Source organism: Ursus americanus, chromosome 26, assembly GCF_024610735.1.
Source record: "Ursus americanus isolate L20-20 chromosome 26, mUrsAme1.1.p, whole genome shotgun sequence".
NCBI classification, from domain to species: Eukaryota; Metazoa; Chordata; class Mammalia; order Carnivora; family Ursidae; genus Ursus; species Ursus americanus.
Genome location: NC_142152.1, coordinates 9,146,590 through 9,158,627, shown reverse-complemented (window position 1 = coordinate 9,158,627; position 12,038 = coordinate 9,146,590). Strand labels below are relative to the sequence as shown.

The following is a 12,038-nucleotide window of genomic DNA, read 5'->3' as shown; positions in this document are numbered from 1 at the left end:
CAATTCAAAAGAAGACATGAAAAAAATAGGATAAAAGAGACAAAGAATAGATAAAACAAATAGGAAATAATCTAACAAGATGATAGATTTTAATTCAACAATATCAATAATTATATTGATTATAAAGTTAAGACCAATTAACAGTGAAAATTTGTCAGATTGGATTTAAAAAAAAATAAGACCCAATTTTATGCCATGTACAAGAATCCCACTGTACACATAAAGACAAATTTAAAGTTAATGAATAGCAGGGGAGCCTGGGTGGCACAGCGGTTAAGTGTCTGCCTTCGGCTCAGGGCGTGATCCCAGCGTTATGGGATCGAGCCCCGCATCAGGCTCCTCCACTATGAGCCTGCTTCTTCCTCTCCCACTCCCCCTGCTTGTGTTCCCTCTCTCGCTGGCTGTCTCTATCTGTGTTAAATAAATAAATAAAATCTTTTAAAAAATAAAATAAAATAAAGTTAATGAATAGGGGCACCTGGGTGGCTCAGTCAGTTAAGCATCTGCCTTCAGCTCAGGTCATGATCTTGGGGTCCTAGGATGAAGCCCCTCATCAGGCTACCTGTTCAGAGAGGAATCGGCTTCTCCTTCCCCCTCTGTCCCCTCCTTGCTTGTGCTCTCTCTCTCTCTTTCAAATAAATAAATAAAATATTTTAAAATTAAAAAAAATAAAGTTAATGAATAGAAAAGAATATACCATGCCAACACTAATCAAAAGAAAGCTGGAATAGCCATAATAATATCAAAATAGACTTTAGGGATAAAAAAGGTATATAAAAAAAAGGTATATAACATAATGAAAAAGAGGTCAATTCATCAAGGAGACACATATTTCTAAAATGTGTATGGAATTACCAACAGGGCTTCAAACTACATGAAGCAAAAACTGATAGAACCAGAGAGAGGGGGCGCCTGGGTGGCACAGCGGTTAAGCGTCTGCCTTCGGCTCAGGGCGTGATCCCGGTGTTACGGGATCGAGCCCCACATCAGGCTCCTCCGCTATGAGCCTGCTTCTTCCTCTCCCACTCCCCCTGCTTGTGTTCCCTCTCTCGCTGGCTGTCTCTATCTCCGTCAAATAAATAAATAAAATCTTAAAAAAAAAAAAAAAGAACCAGAGAGAGAAATAATCAAATCCACAAGAAGGATTAGAGACTGTAATACTTTTCTCTCAGTAATCAACAGAACAAAATCATTTCGCAAAATTAGTAGTAAAATAAGTATATAAAAAATCTGAAAAAACAGCCTCAAAAAACTTGAAGTAATTTATAGAACACTGTGCCCAACAACAGCAAAATACAGTATTTTTCAAGTACACAGGAAATAACCAACAAGTCAGAACATATTCAGAGTGATAAAACAAAACAATTAATTAAAAAAAACCCAAAATCACACTAGGTGTTATATGCAAATAATGAATCATGGAACATTGCATCAAAAACTGGGGATCTACTGTATGGTGACTAATATAACAATACAAAAAATTATAAAAAAATAAAAATTAAAAAATTAAAAAAACCCAAAATCATATAAAATATGTGCTTAGCCCATAACTGGATTAAATTAGAAATTGGTTACAGGAAGTTATCTAAAATATTCCTAATACTTGGAACATAACTAATATACTTTTAAATAAACCATGAATTAAAAAGAAGTCAAAGGGAAACTAGAAGATGTTTTTAATAGAATGACAACATATTAACAATGTTTGGTTGCAGATAAAAGTCAATGGTATTTTTATATACTAGCAAGCAGCAGCTTCGAATTGAAAGTTATAAAAGTACTATTTACAATAGAATCCAAAAAAAGGAAATAGGTAGAAATCTAACAAAATACATATGAGACCTTTATGCTGGAAACTACAAAACAAAACACAAAGACGATATTCAAGACTAAATAAAGCAATATACCATGTTCATGAATTGAAAAACAAAAATTATTAACATGTCATTCTTTCCAAATTGATCTATGAATTCAACATAATTCCAATCAAATTCTCAGCATAATTTTTAATCAAAAGCTTATTCTAAAAATTATATAGAAAACCAAATAAACTAGAATAGTCAAAAAAATTTTTTTAACAATAAAGTTGGAGGGCTCACACTACCTGATTTTAAGACCTATTATACAGCTATAGGAATCAAGACAGTGTGATACTGGAGAAAGAATACAAATATAGATTAAGGGAAAATACAGAGTCTAGCAATAGACCATGCATATATAGATAATATATTTCTGACAAAGATACCAAAGCACATAATGGAGATAGGGTAGTCATTTCTACAAATGATTGAACCTCTATATTGAGGGTGGGAGGGAAACACCTCCATCCATACCTTACATCATATAAAAACTTACATCAAAATGGATATTCAAATGGATAGCCCTAAATGTAAAACCCATAACTCTAAAATTTCTAGAATAAAATGAGAAAAAATCTTTGTGACCCCAGGTTATATGAATATTTCTTAGATATGCTAACAAAAGCACAATTCATTTTAAAAAATTGATAAGTTGGGTTTCATGTAATTAAGAATCTGTTTTTTGAGGGACACTGTTAAAAGAATGAAAAGATAAGCCACAGAACTGGAAAAAAATATTTGTAAATCATAGACTGAGAGAAAAGACCACAGAAAAGTAACTCATACTCAGAATATAAACTTAACTTTCAAATCTCAAAATTAAAAAAGCAATTCAATAAAAGTGGACAAAAGATTTGAAGACTTTACTAAGAAGGGACACAGATGATAAATAACCACATGAAAAGATGCTCAATGCCATTAGCTGTTAGGGAAACACAAATTAAAATTAAAACGAGATGTTAAAACCTATGAAAGGCCTGAGATTTTATCTCACTTGCACAGCAACAAGTTAGCCTGCCACTGTTTTATAGATGTTGGCAGAAGACGCAAGACTTCTGGTCAGAGACCAAGGACCGTTTATTCCAGCGCAACATACACCATGAACACCACATTCATGTCAGTCCTCCACTGTCCAAGTACAATGGGGGGCGATGCAGAGGCACGTGGAGATAGATGTTGTGCAGGTAGGGGGTTTATGTCACAGCCAAGGAGCACCAAGCTTGCAAAACCTCTATCATGTGCAAGCAAATCTGCCTAAGTTTCTCCTTGAAGAGAGACATTACCTTTATTAGACTGAGTAGCAAACAAATCTTCTCTCTACTCCGAAGAGAGACACTATCTCTATCTTCCAAGGTTCTTTGTCATACAAACATCCTTGAAAAGCTAGTCCAAAATAAAAGGCTGTTTGTGGTTTTGCTCAAGGACATACAAACATGCAAAAGACCAATGGAGAGTTATCTCCCAACATGAGCTATCTCTACACACCTATGAGAATGGCTAAAAAAATTTTTTTGTAATAACATTACTGCAAAGTGCTGGTGAGGATATGAGTGACTAGAAATCTCATACGTTACTTTGGGGAATGCAAAATAGTACTTCAGAAAACAGCAGAATTTTTTTTTTTTTATAAAATTAAACCTATACCTCCTATATGACCTAACAATTCCACTCCTAGGTACTTACCGAGTTGAAGCGAAAACTTACATTTGCACCAAAGCCTGTTTTGCAAATGTTTATAGCAGCTTTATTTACATTGCTAAAAACTGGAAACAACCCAAGTATTCAGCCCATAGCTGATGAATGGATCAACAAACTATGGTCCATTCATGCAATGGAATACTACTCAGCAATTAAAACAAAACAAAACAAATAGCGAACTACAGAAACGCAGAGCAATGGATAGATCTTAGACGCATTACTGTAAGTGCATTATAAAAGAAGCCAGACTCAAAAGGCTATCATCTGCATATTTCCATTTATATAGCATTCTGGAAAAGACAAAATGATAGAGAGAAAATATACCAGCAATTGCCAGGAGCTGGACATAGAGAAGAGAAATTAGTACAAACGGACTTGGGGGAATAAGGCGATGGAACTGTTTATACCTCGACTGTGGCACTGGTGACATGACTGCACATTAAAACTCACAGAACTGTATATTAACAAGAATGAATTTTGCCATATGTAAATTATACCTTGAAAAGGGGGAGGAAAAAAAGAAAGAATATGTATAAACTCTAGAATCAGACTCCCTGAGCTGTGCCTCGTTCTAAATATGGGTCTTGGGTATATTCTCAAATACTCTAAGCATCGGTCTTCTCAACTGTGAAGTGAGAAGAATAATAGTATCTGCTTCTTAGAGTGTTAGCTTTCTTTGTTGTTGTTCTATCATTAATTATTATTTGGTGTCCTGTTATATACCTAACATTGTGCTTGATGTTAAGGACACAAAAATTAATCTACAGTGTGGCCCCTGCCTTCTAAGAAGCTACAATCAAGTGAATAAACCACCCCTGAGTAAATAAATGAACACAATTGTTTCACTGCCATTAGATTATTACAACAATTTAAAAAAATTTAAAAACCCAATGTTAAGCAACTATAAAAACCAAATTCATGTTAATAATTTTAACTTTAGCAAGAATTTTCTAAAATAGGAATAGAAATTTCGATTTGAATCTAAGAAATCTTATTGGTTGCCCAGATATTTCTAGAATTATCTCTACACATAATTTTTAAAGACTTGAAATTGCATTTATTTATAAGTTTATCAGATTCAGAGAGAATATCAGCCTACCCTGTTTTTACCAAATTATTCTAGCATTTCAACATTAAGTTAAGTAAGAGTATCAAGAAAGTACTATAAAAAGAAAATGAAATTATGTTTCCTCATTTTCTAAGGCTTCATGGGATCTGGATAAAATGTTTCCCTAAAAAGATAAAGCTAAGAGGAATCACTGAAAATGCATGAAAAGGCTGTGAAGTATCTCAGAAAAGTCTGCTCCCTTCAAAAAGAAAAGAATTAATGACTTCACCTTTATGTCATGTAAAAGATCCAATAATCTTGGCGAGAGATGCATTACAACCACACATCACATACACACACCCAACACCTTTCTTGGCCTATCAGCCACCTCTGTCCCCTCAACCAATGGAATGTCCTTAGTTTAGGCTTGAGCATTAGAATCCTGAAAAATTCATGCCAGGACATACTACAGCTACTTTTACAGAGTTAATTACATTTTCACTAAATTCAAGATATCTGACAGGATAAAGCTCTAAAGACAGTTTGTTTTAAATGTGTCCTTTCCACTCAAGGCTTAAAGAAAATCAAGCTATTCTTATTTCAAAGATTTCCTATCTACTGTCATCTCACATCACGTCTCAGTGAAACACTGTGAAAAGTGTTCTTGGAGTGTTATCAACTAAAAATTTTGCAACAAGTATGGCTTTTTGCACAGGATTTCACACTGAATAATATAGTAACATCTAGAGATTCCTAACCTAGTGGGAAAAAAGAGAACATTTTAAAAGATATTTTTAAAAAGATGACATATGCACAATGGCTTCTCAAACAGAACCTACAGACTTGTTTTCACCATTTTACTTGCTCTGAATTATTGTTCTGAAATATGGAGCCCACGAATATGGATCTCCCAAAGTTTTATATGTTGAAAATATTCCTAAGGAGTAGATCTCTCAATAAGAAGAAGGTATGTGGAAAAGTATAGGAGAGAAAAAAAATAAACTTCATATGATAACTAAAGTCAAAAAATGTAATTAGTAGAAATGTCCCTTGGAAGAACCCAGAGAAAATGATCACTGGCTACCTTACCTTGCTTTTTTCCATTAACATTTTCTAAAATACCAGAGAGCTGGCTGTCAAAGCTGTGTTGAAGGTCACTCCTTTGCTTTTCAAGGTGGTGTTCTTCCTCAGCAATAGAAGAAATCACATGTGGTAGCTTTTGGTCATCAAGGGCCTGACTGGGCCACTGGGACATTACGGAACACGAGTCCTTTGCATGTTGGCTAAGTCTGGGGCTCGAACTCTGGGCAGAGTCCTGCAAATCACTATCACAACAGGTGAAATGATTCACTTCAAGAAACAAGGGATTTGCACCCTCTCGACGTCAATCATTGCCTTGTTCTTCATCTTCAAAGTAAGCTTCCTGAATCTGAGTATCATCTAAGTCCTGGTCTAGCTTGTCACTCAATTTAGAGTCTTGTTTGCTTAAGTTAACCAGCGAAGCAGATAGTGTATCTCCTGCTTGCTGGAGAGCTTCATAAACCCAAGATATCCAGGAAGACAGAGGCTGGAAGAAGTTCTGAGCATCCTGAGATGCCATGGCCAAAACCATGGCCAGCTATCTGATGTCTACAAGTCCACTTGTCCAGCTCCTTCAGTACTCTGGACTTAATGTGAACTACAGAACAAGCATGATGACAAATTAAATTGGAGGTCTCTTAATGGCTGTGAATAGTTCACTCTCAAAACTTCTCGGCTGAAACAGAGGAAAGAAATACTTACACCTATTACAACAACAACCTCAGACCCATTACCAGATACCTACAATCAATGTCAAACAACGTTCGGGGACAAAAAATCATCATTGAAATCTGAAAGTAGCTAAATAAAAATTACTGTGAAAGTCTAAATGTAGATTACTTCAATGCCTATTCATCTGCTCAGGCATGTGCAAAACTTCCATCAGCGGTGATGGGCTCTATTCATATGGACTGAGAGAAGTCTATCCCCATAGACCGTACTTAACAGTGTGAAAAGGCTAAATGAATCTTCCTTAAGAGGCAGTTGGATATGACATTTCAAAATACAAGAAAGGTTGGATGCTTCATCTACGAACCTGCAGATCCCAGCAAGCGGGCTAATAAGCATCTCTGCTTCATGACACAAAGACTTATCCTTTCAAAGGAAATGTGTGCCTGGAATTCAAAAGCTTTTAACAGATCTTAAAGTAAGATTTTATATTTTTATGTAATTTCTACAAATCATATCTATTCTTGGGGAGCAAAACCACTGAAACACAGAGTGGCAAGTGCAGTATGCAGCTTACTGGAGACGTGACCCTCGCATCCCATTGCCATTGTTTGCGTTCCAACCTCCCGAAGACAACCCTCCACAACCTCGGAAGACTCCTGAGAGACCCTTCTTCCCCCAAGGTTCACAACCCGAAGGAGGCAGCTATAGGACATCGACAGAGCAACAGGGCATAATGAAGATTCTAGAGCTGAACGTCTATACTTTCATACGTATACCACATACAAACATATATACATATACGTGCTTTTGCGTGTGTATGTGTATTGCGTGTGAGTGTGGCGATATGTATATATATTATTATTATTATATACATATTATATACATATTAATGCTCATCAACAGCTCAGGATGAATGCTATAAATGACCACAGAGCCTAAATTCTCTCTTGCACTTAATTACCCCCTCTCGTTTATAGCACTAGCTTCCTTGTTACTCAGTTCACCAGCACTCCGAGATGTTTCAGCCTTCTTGTCCTTCAGCTACTGCAATTGATAGGATTGCCTACATTTTCCTAAGAATTTCTTTTTAGCTTTTTTGGGGGGGCTCTTGTAATAGCCATTCATATATACATTGATTCATCAATAAACAAATATTGATAAGTACCTATTAAGTGCTAGGCACAATGCCAGGTGTAAGGTAAACCTTAGGTCTGTCCCATGGAGCCCACATTCCAATTAAAGGGAAATGAGCTCTCTGCAGTTTCCCTTTATGCTAAATAATTCACGTGTCTGTCTTTCAGGCTCTTCCTTGTCTTCCCACCAACTACATATATGCAACCACTCATTGTCCTATGGGTACTCCTCCTGCCCCTTCATACTCATCAGCTGGGAGAGCTGACCCACCCATAAGTCTCAACACTTCTTTTTTAACTCCAAAATATACATCTCCAGCCCATAGTTCAATCCCTTTATATAGGCTTGGATCTCTGGTTATCTAAGCTACTGGTTCACAAACTTTGTGTGAGAATCACCTGGTAAGCTAATAAAAAAGCAGAGGCTCAGGTGGGTTGAAGGAATAGGCCCTGCATCTTTTTATTTTTGTCGAGCTCCTCAGTTGATTCTGATATACACCAAAGTTTGAGAAATGTTCATCTAAGGAAATAGCTGCACTTGGGTGTCTCACCAAAATCGCATATTCGGCCATCAAAACCTAGCACATGACTTTTACTACTACAAGTGTTCAACACTCTAGGCTCACAATGGTGAATTTCTCTCTTCAACCCCGCCCCCTTCTATTCCTTCCATTCCAAGTTCTGCTATTTTTAGGTCTATGCAGACTCTTCTGTTGTGTTTTGTACAGTGATCACCTTTCCAACACTCTAACTTCCCCAGAAATTACATACCTAGCTGGTTCCTGTCTCAAGTCTTTCCTAGCCTCAATCCATCCTCTAGGTTTGCTCACCGTAACCTGACCTTTTAGTAGGTTTATTGCCTGTCTGTTTTATTCTCTAGCTTATCCACAGTGCCTAGACGTGTGCTAAGTTTGCAGTCAATGCTCAATAAATGAAATAATGAGTGCTATTTAATATTGTGCATAGAATAGTATCTAGCATATAGTATATATTCAACTTTGCTAAATTGATGAATAGACCTCAGAACTGTTAAAATATCTTAACATTACTACACAATCCCCTTCTTGGTGATATTAAAGGGCTCTTTCCACATTTCTTCCGCTCCATTTCACCACCCACAGGTTTTTTGTTTGTTTGTTTCTCTACAAATACGGTTACTAAGTTGTGCTTCACAGGATCGCAGACCTAGAAAGCTCCCTGAGAAATCATTGGGTTTAGCTTCTACCATTGTCCTTCTGGTACTTAAAACTTTATAAGATAGAAATTGCATATCTTCCTTAATAATCCTTTCTATTATTTTATTATACAGAGAAAACTTTGTTTCCACATTCAGTCTAAAGCCCTTTAATTTAAGCCAGCGTTTTCTTATCCAAACTTTGAACTAGTAACAGCTCATGTTCTTGGTCTCATATCTCCTTCTTCTATCATCTCTGTCCATCAAAGCCTCGTGGCAATTTTTCTAAAAAATAAAGCTTATATCACTCCCCTAGTTTAAAAAGAAAATCAAAAAAGAACCCCACTATGGTTTTCCTATTACTTATACTGCAGAATTTGAGCACTGGCAGTCCATCTGTCAAAATCACCATTCACCTACGTTTCTTGACATATAGTTTTTAAAAAATTAATTTTGATGCCTCCAGTTCACTACAGTCCTCATCTCTCTCTGTTGTATGGACCCACTTGCTTCATTCATTTCTGTGTAGCCTGCCTGACCCCTGGAAGCATCTGACTTTTCAAGCTCTACATTATATGATAAAGTTCACATTCTTTACTATGGCATACAAGAGGAGAGATGCTAAAAAGCGAACAGTCAACACTGCCTGACTGACCTTAGTGCTGGAGGGGTCCTAAAGGCCCTCCTGCAAGCTGCCAACTCTTTAACTGCTGAATCACTGGGTGTGAGGACTTCTGGGAGGTGCAACAGGATAGTAGTGGGGAGGGGGTCTCAGATCAGTGGCTATTTATCAACCAATTTGGAACTATTTTAACATTTTCACAACTCACAGAACCTTGTCCTGACAGAATGTCTGGCTCTGTATTAGCTGTTCCCAATCACACTGCCCCACAGTGACAACTTGGCCATTCTCCACCACCCCTCAATGTGAAGTCCTCTGTACCTGTCACCCTCACTAACACACTAAGCATTTTTCATAACAAATGTGCTCGTGCCTGACTTCTGTTGGCTCTGCCCAGGTGCCTTCTGTCCCTCCCTCGCCTTGCAGATACTTAATAGTTCTTTACAATGAAACTCCTATTGTCTATGTCAACTCTTCTACAGTCAAAGGTGTGGCCTCAGAAAGGCTTTAAATGTGCCTTTATGATATTTTTTTTTAATTTAAATTCAAAAAATTAGCCAACATATAGTACACCATTAGTTTTTGGTATAATGTTCAATGATTCATTAGTTGCAAATAACACCTAGTACTCTATGATATAAGTTTTCACTGGATATGGTAATTATTTGTCAATCTTCCTCTTCCAGTGAATAGTGTTTAGACTTAATAACTCTAGGATCTACACAGGGTAAGGACTCTATCTAATGTTTGTTGAATGGATGGATGAATGAATGGAAGTTACTAATGAACAACATTAAAGCTAAGTAGCCCTGATCCCTTCATTTTGCTTTATCTTTAAAGTGGAGTTAACTCACTAGATGACCCCTAATAGTTTCTTTCTGTTTTTTTTTCAATTTTATAATATTTTTTATTATATTAGCTTAGTCACCATACAGTACATCCCTAGTTTTTGATGTAAAGTTCCATGATTCATTACTTGCGTACAACATCCAGTGCACCATGCAATACGTGCCCTCCTCAACACCCATCACCAGCCCATCCCATTCCCCCACCCCTCTCCCCTCTGAAGCCCTCAGTTTGTTTCTCAGAGTCCATAGTCTCTCATGCTTCATTCCCCCTTCTGATTACCCCCCCCCTTTCTTTATCCCTTTTCCCCCTACCGATCTTCCTAGTTCTTATGTTCCATAAATGGGTGAAACCATATGATAATTGTCTTTCTCTGCTTGACTTATTTCACTTAGCATTATCTCCTACAGTGCTGTCCATGTTGCATCAAATGTTGAGAACTCGTTCTTTCTGATGGCTGAGTAATATTCCATTGTATATATGGACCACAACTTCTTAATCCAGTCATCTGTTGAAGGGCATCTCAGCTCCTTCCACGATTTAGCTATTGTGGACAATGCTGCTATGAACATTGGGGTGCATACGGCCCTTCTCTTCACTACGTCTGTATCTTTGGGGTAAATACCCAGTAGTGCAACGGCTGAGTCATAGGGTAGCGCAATTTTTAACTTTTTAAGGGACCTCCACACTGTTTTCCAGAGTGGCTGTACCAACTTGCATTCCCACCAACAATGTAGGAGGGATCCCCTTTCTCCACATCCTCTCCAACAATTGTTGTTTCTTGCCTTGTCTACTTTTGCCATTCTAACAGGTGTGAGGTGGTATCTTAGTGTGGTTTTGATTTGAATTTCCCTGATGGCTAATGATTTTGAACATTTTTTCATGTGTCTGTTAGCCATTTGTATGTCTTCATTGGAAAAGTGTCTGTTCGTATCTTCTGCCCATTTTATGATTTGTTTATTTGTTTCTTGCGTATTGAGTTTGAGAAGTTCTTTGTAGATTTTGGATACCAGTCTTTTATCTGTAGCATCATTTGCAAATATATTCTCCCATTCCGTGGGCTTCCTCTTAGTTTTTTTGACTGTTTCCTTGGCTGTGCAGAAGCTTTTTATCTTGATGAAGTCCCACAAGTTCATTTTATCTTTTGTTTCTCTTGCCTTTGGAGATGTGTCATGAAAAAGGTTGCTTTGGCCGATGTCGTAGAGGTTGCTGCCTATGTTCTCCTCTAGGATTTTGATGGATTCCTGTCTCACATCGAGGTCTTTCATCCATTTGGAGTTTATCTTTGTGTATGGTGTGAGAGAGTGGTCAAGTTTCATTCTTTTGCCTGTAGCTGTCCAATTTTCCCAGCACCATTTATTGAAGAGACTGTGTTTTTTCCACCCGATGTTTTTTCTTGCTTTACCAAAGATTAGTTGCCCAAAGAGCCGAGGGTCCATTTCTGGGTTCTCTATTCTATTCCATTGGTCTATGTGTCTGTTTTTGTACCATGCTGTCTTTGTGATCACAGCTTTGTAGTACAGCTCAAAATCCGGCATTGTGATGCCCCCAGCTTTGTTTTTCCTTTTCAACAGTTCCTTGGCCTTTTCTGGTTCCATACAAATTTAAGGACTATTTGTTCCAGTTCTTTGAAAAATGTCATCGGTATTTTGATCGGGATAGCATTGAAAGTGTAGATTGCTCTAGGTAGCACGGACATTTTAACTATGTCAATTCTTCCGATCCATGAGCATGGAATATTTTTCCATCTTTTTGTGTCTTCCTCAATGTCTTTCAAGAGTGATTTATAGTTTCTAGAATATAGACCCTTTATGTCTCTGGTTAATTCCAAGGTAACGTATGGTTTTTGGTGCTATTGTAAATGGGATGGATTCCCTAATTTCTCTTTCTTCAGTCTCATTATTCG

At 37.2% G+C, this 12,038-nt stretch overlaps 1 protein-coding gene across 1 annotated transcript in view; it reads right to left on the bottom strand.

Moving 5' to 3' along the window:
• The window catches only part of SYT16 (synaptotagmin 16), a 102,704-nt gene extending 96,487 nt beyond the window's left edge, over window positions 1-6,217 (bottom strand). The window contains 1 exon segment of the mRNA XM_045810562.2: window positions 5,695-6,217. Within this exon segment, the coding sequence (XP_045666518.2) occupies window positions 5,695-6,217 (523 nt within the window).
• Window positions 6,218-12,038: the final 5,821 nt, after the last annotated feature.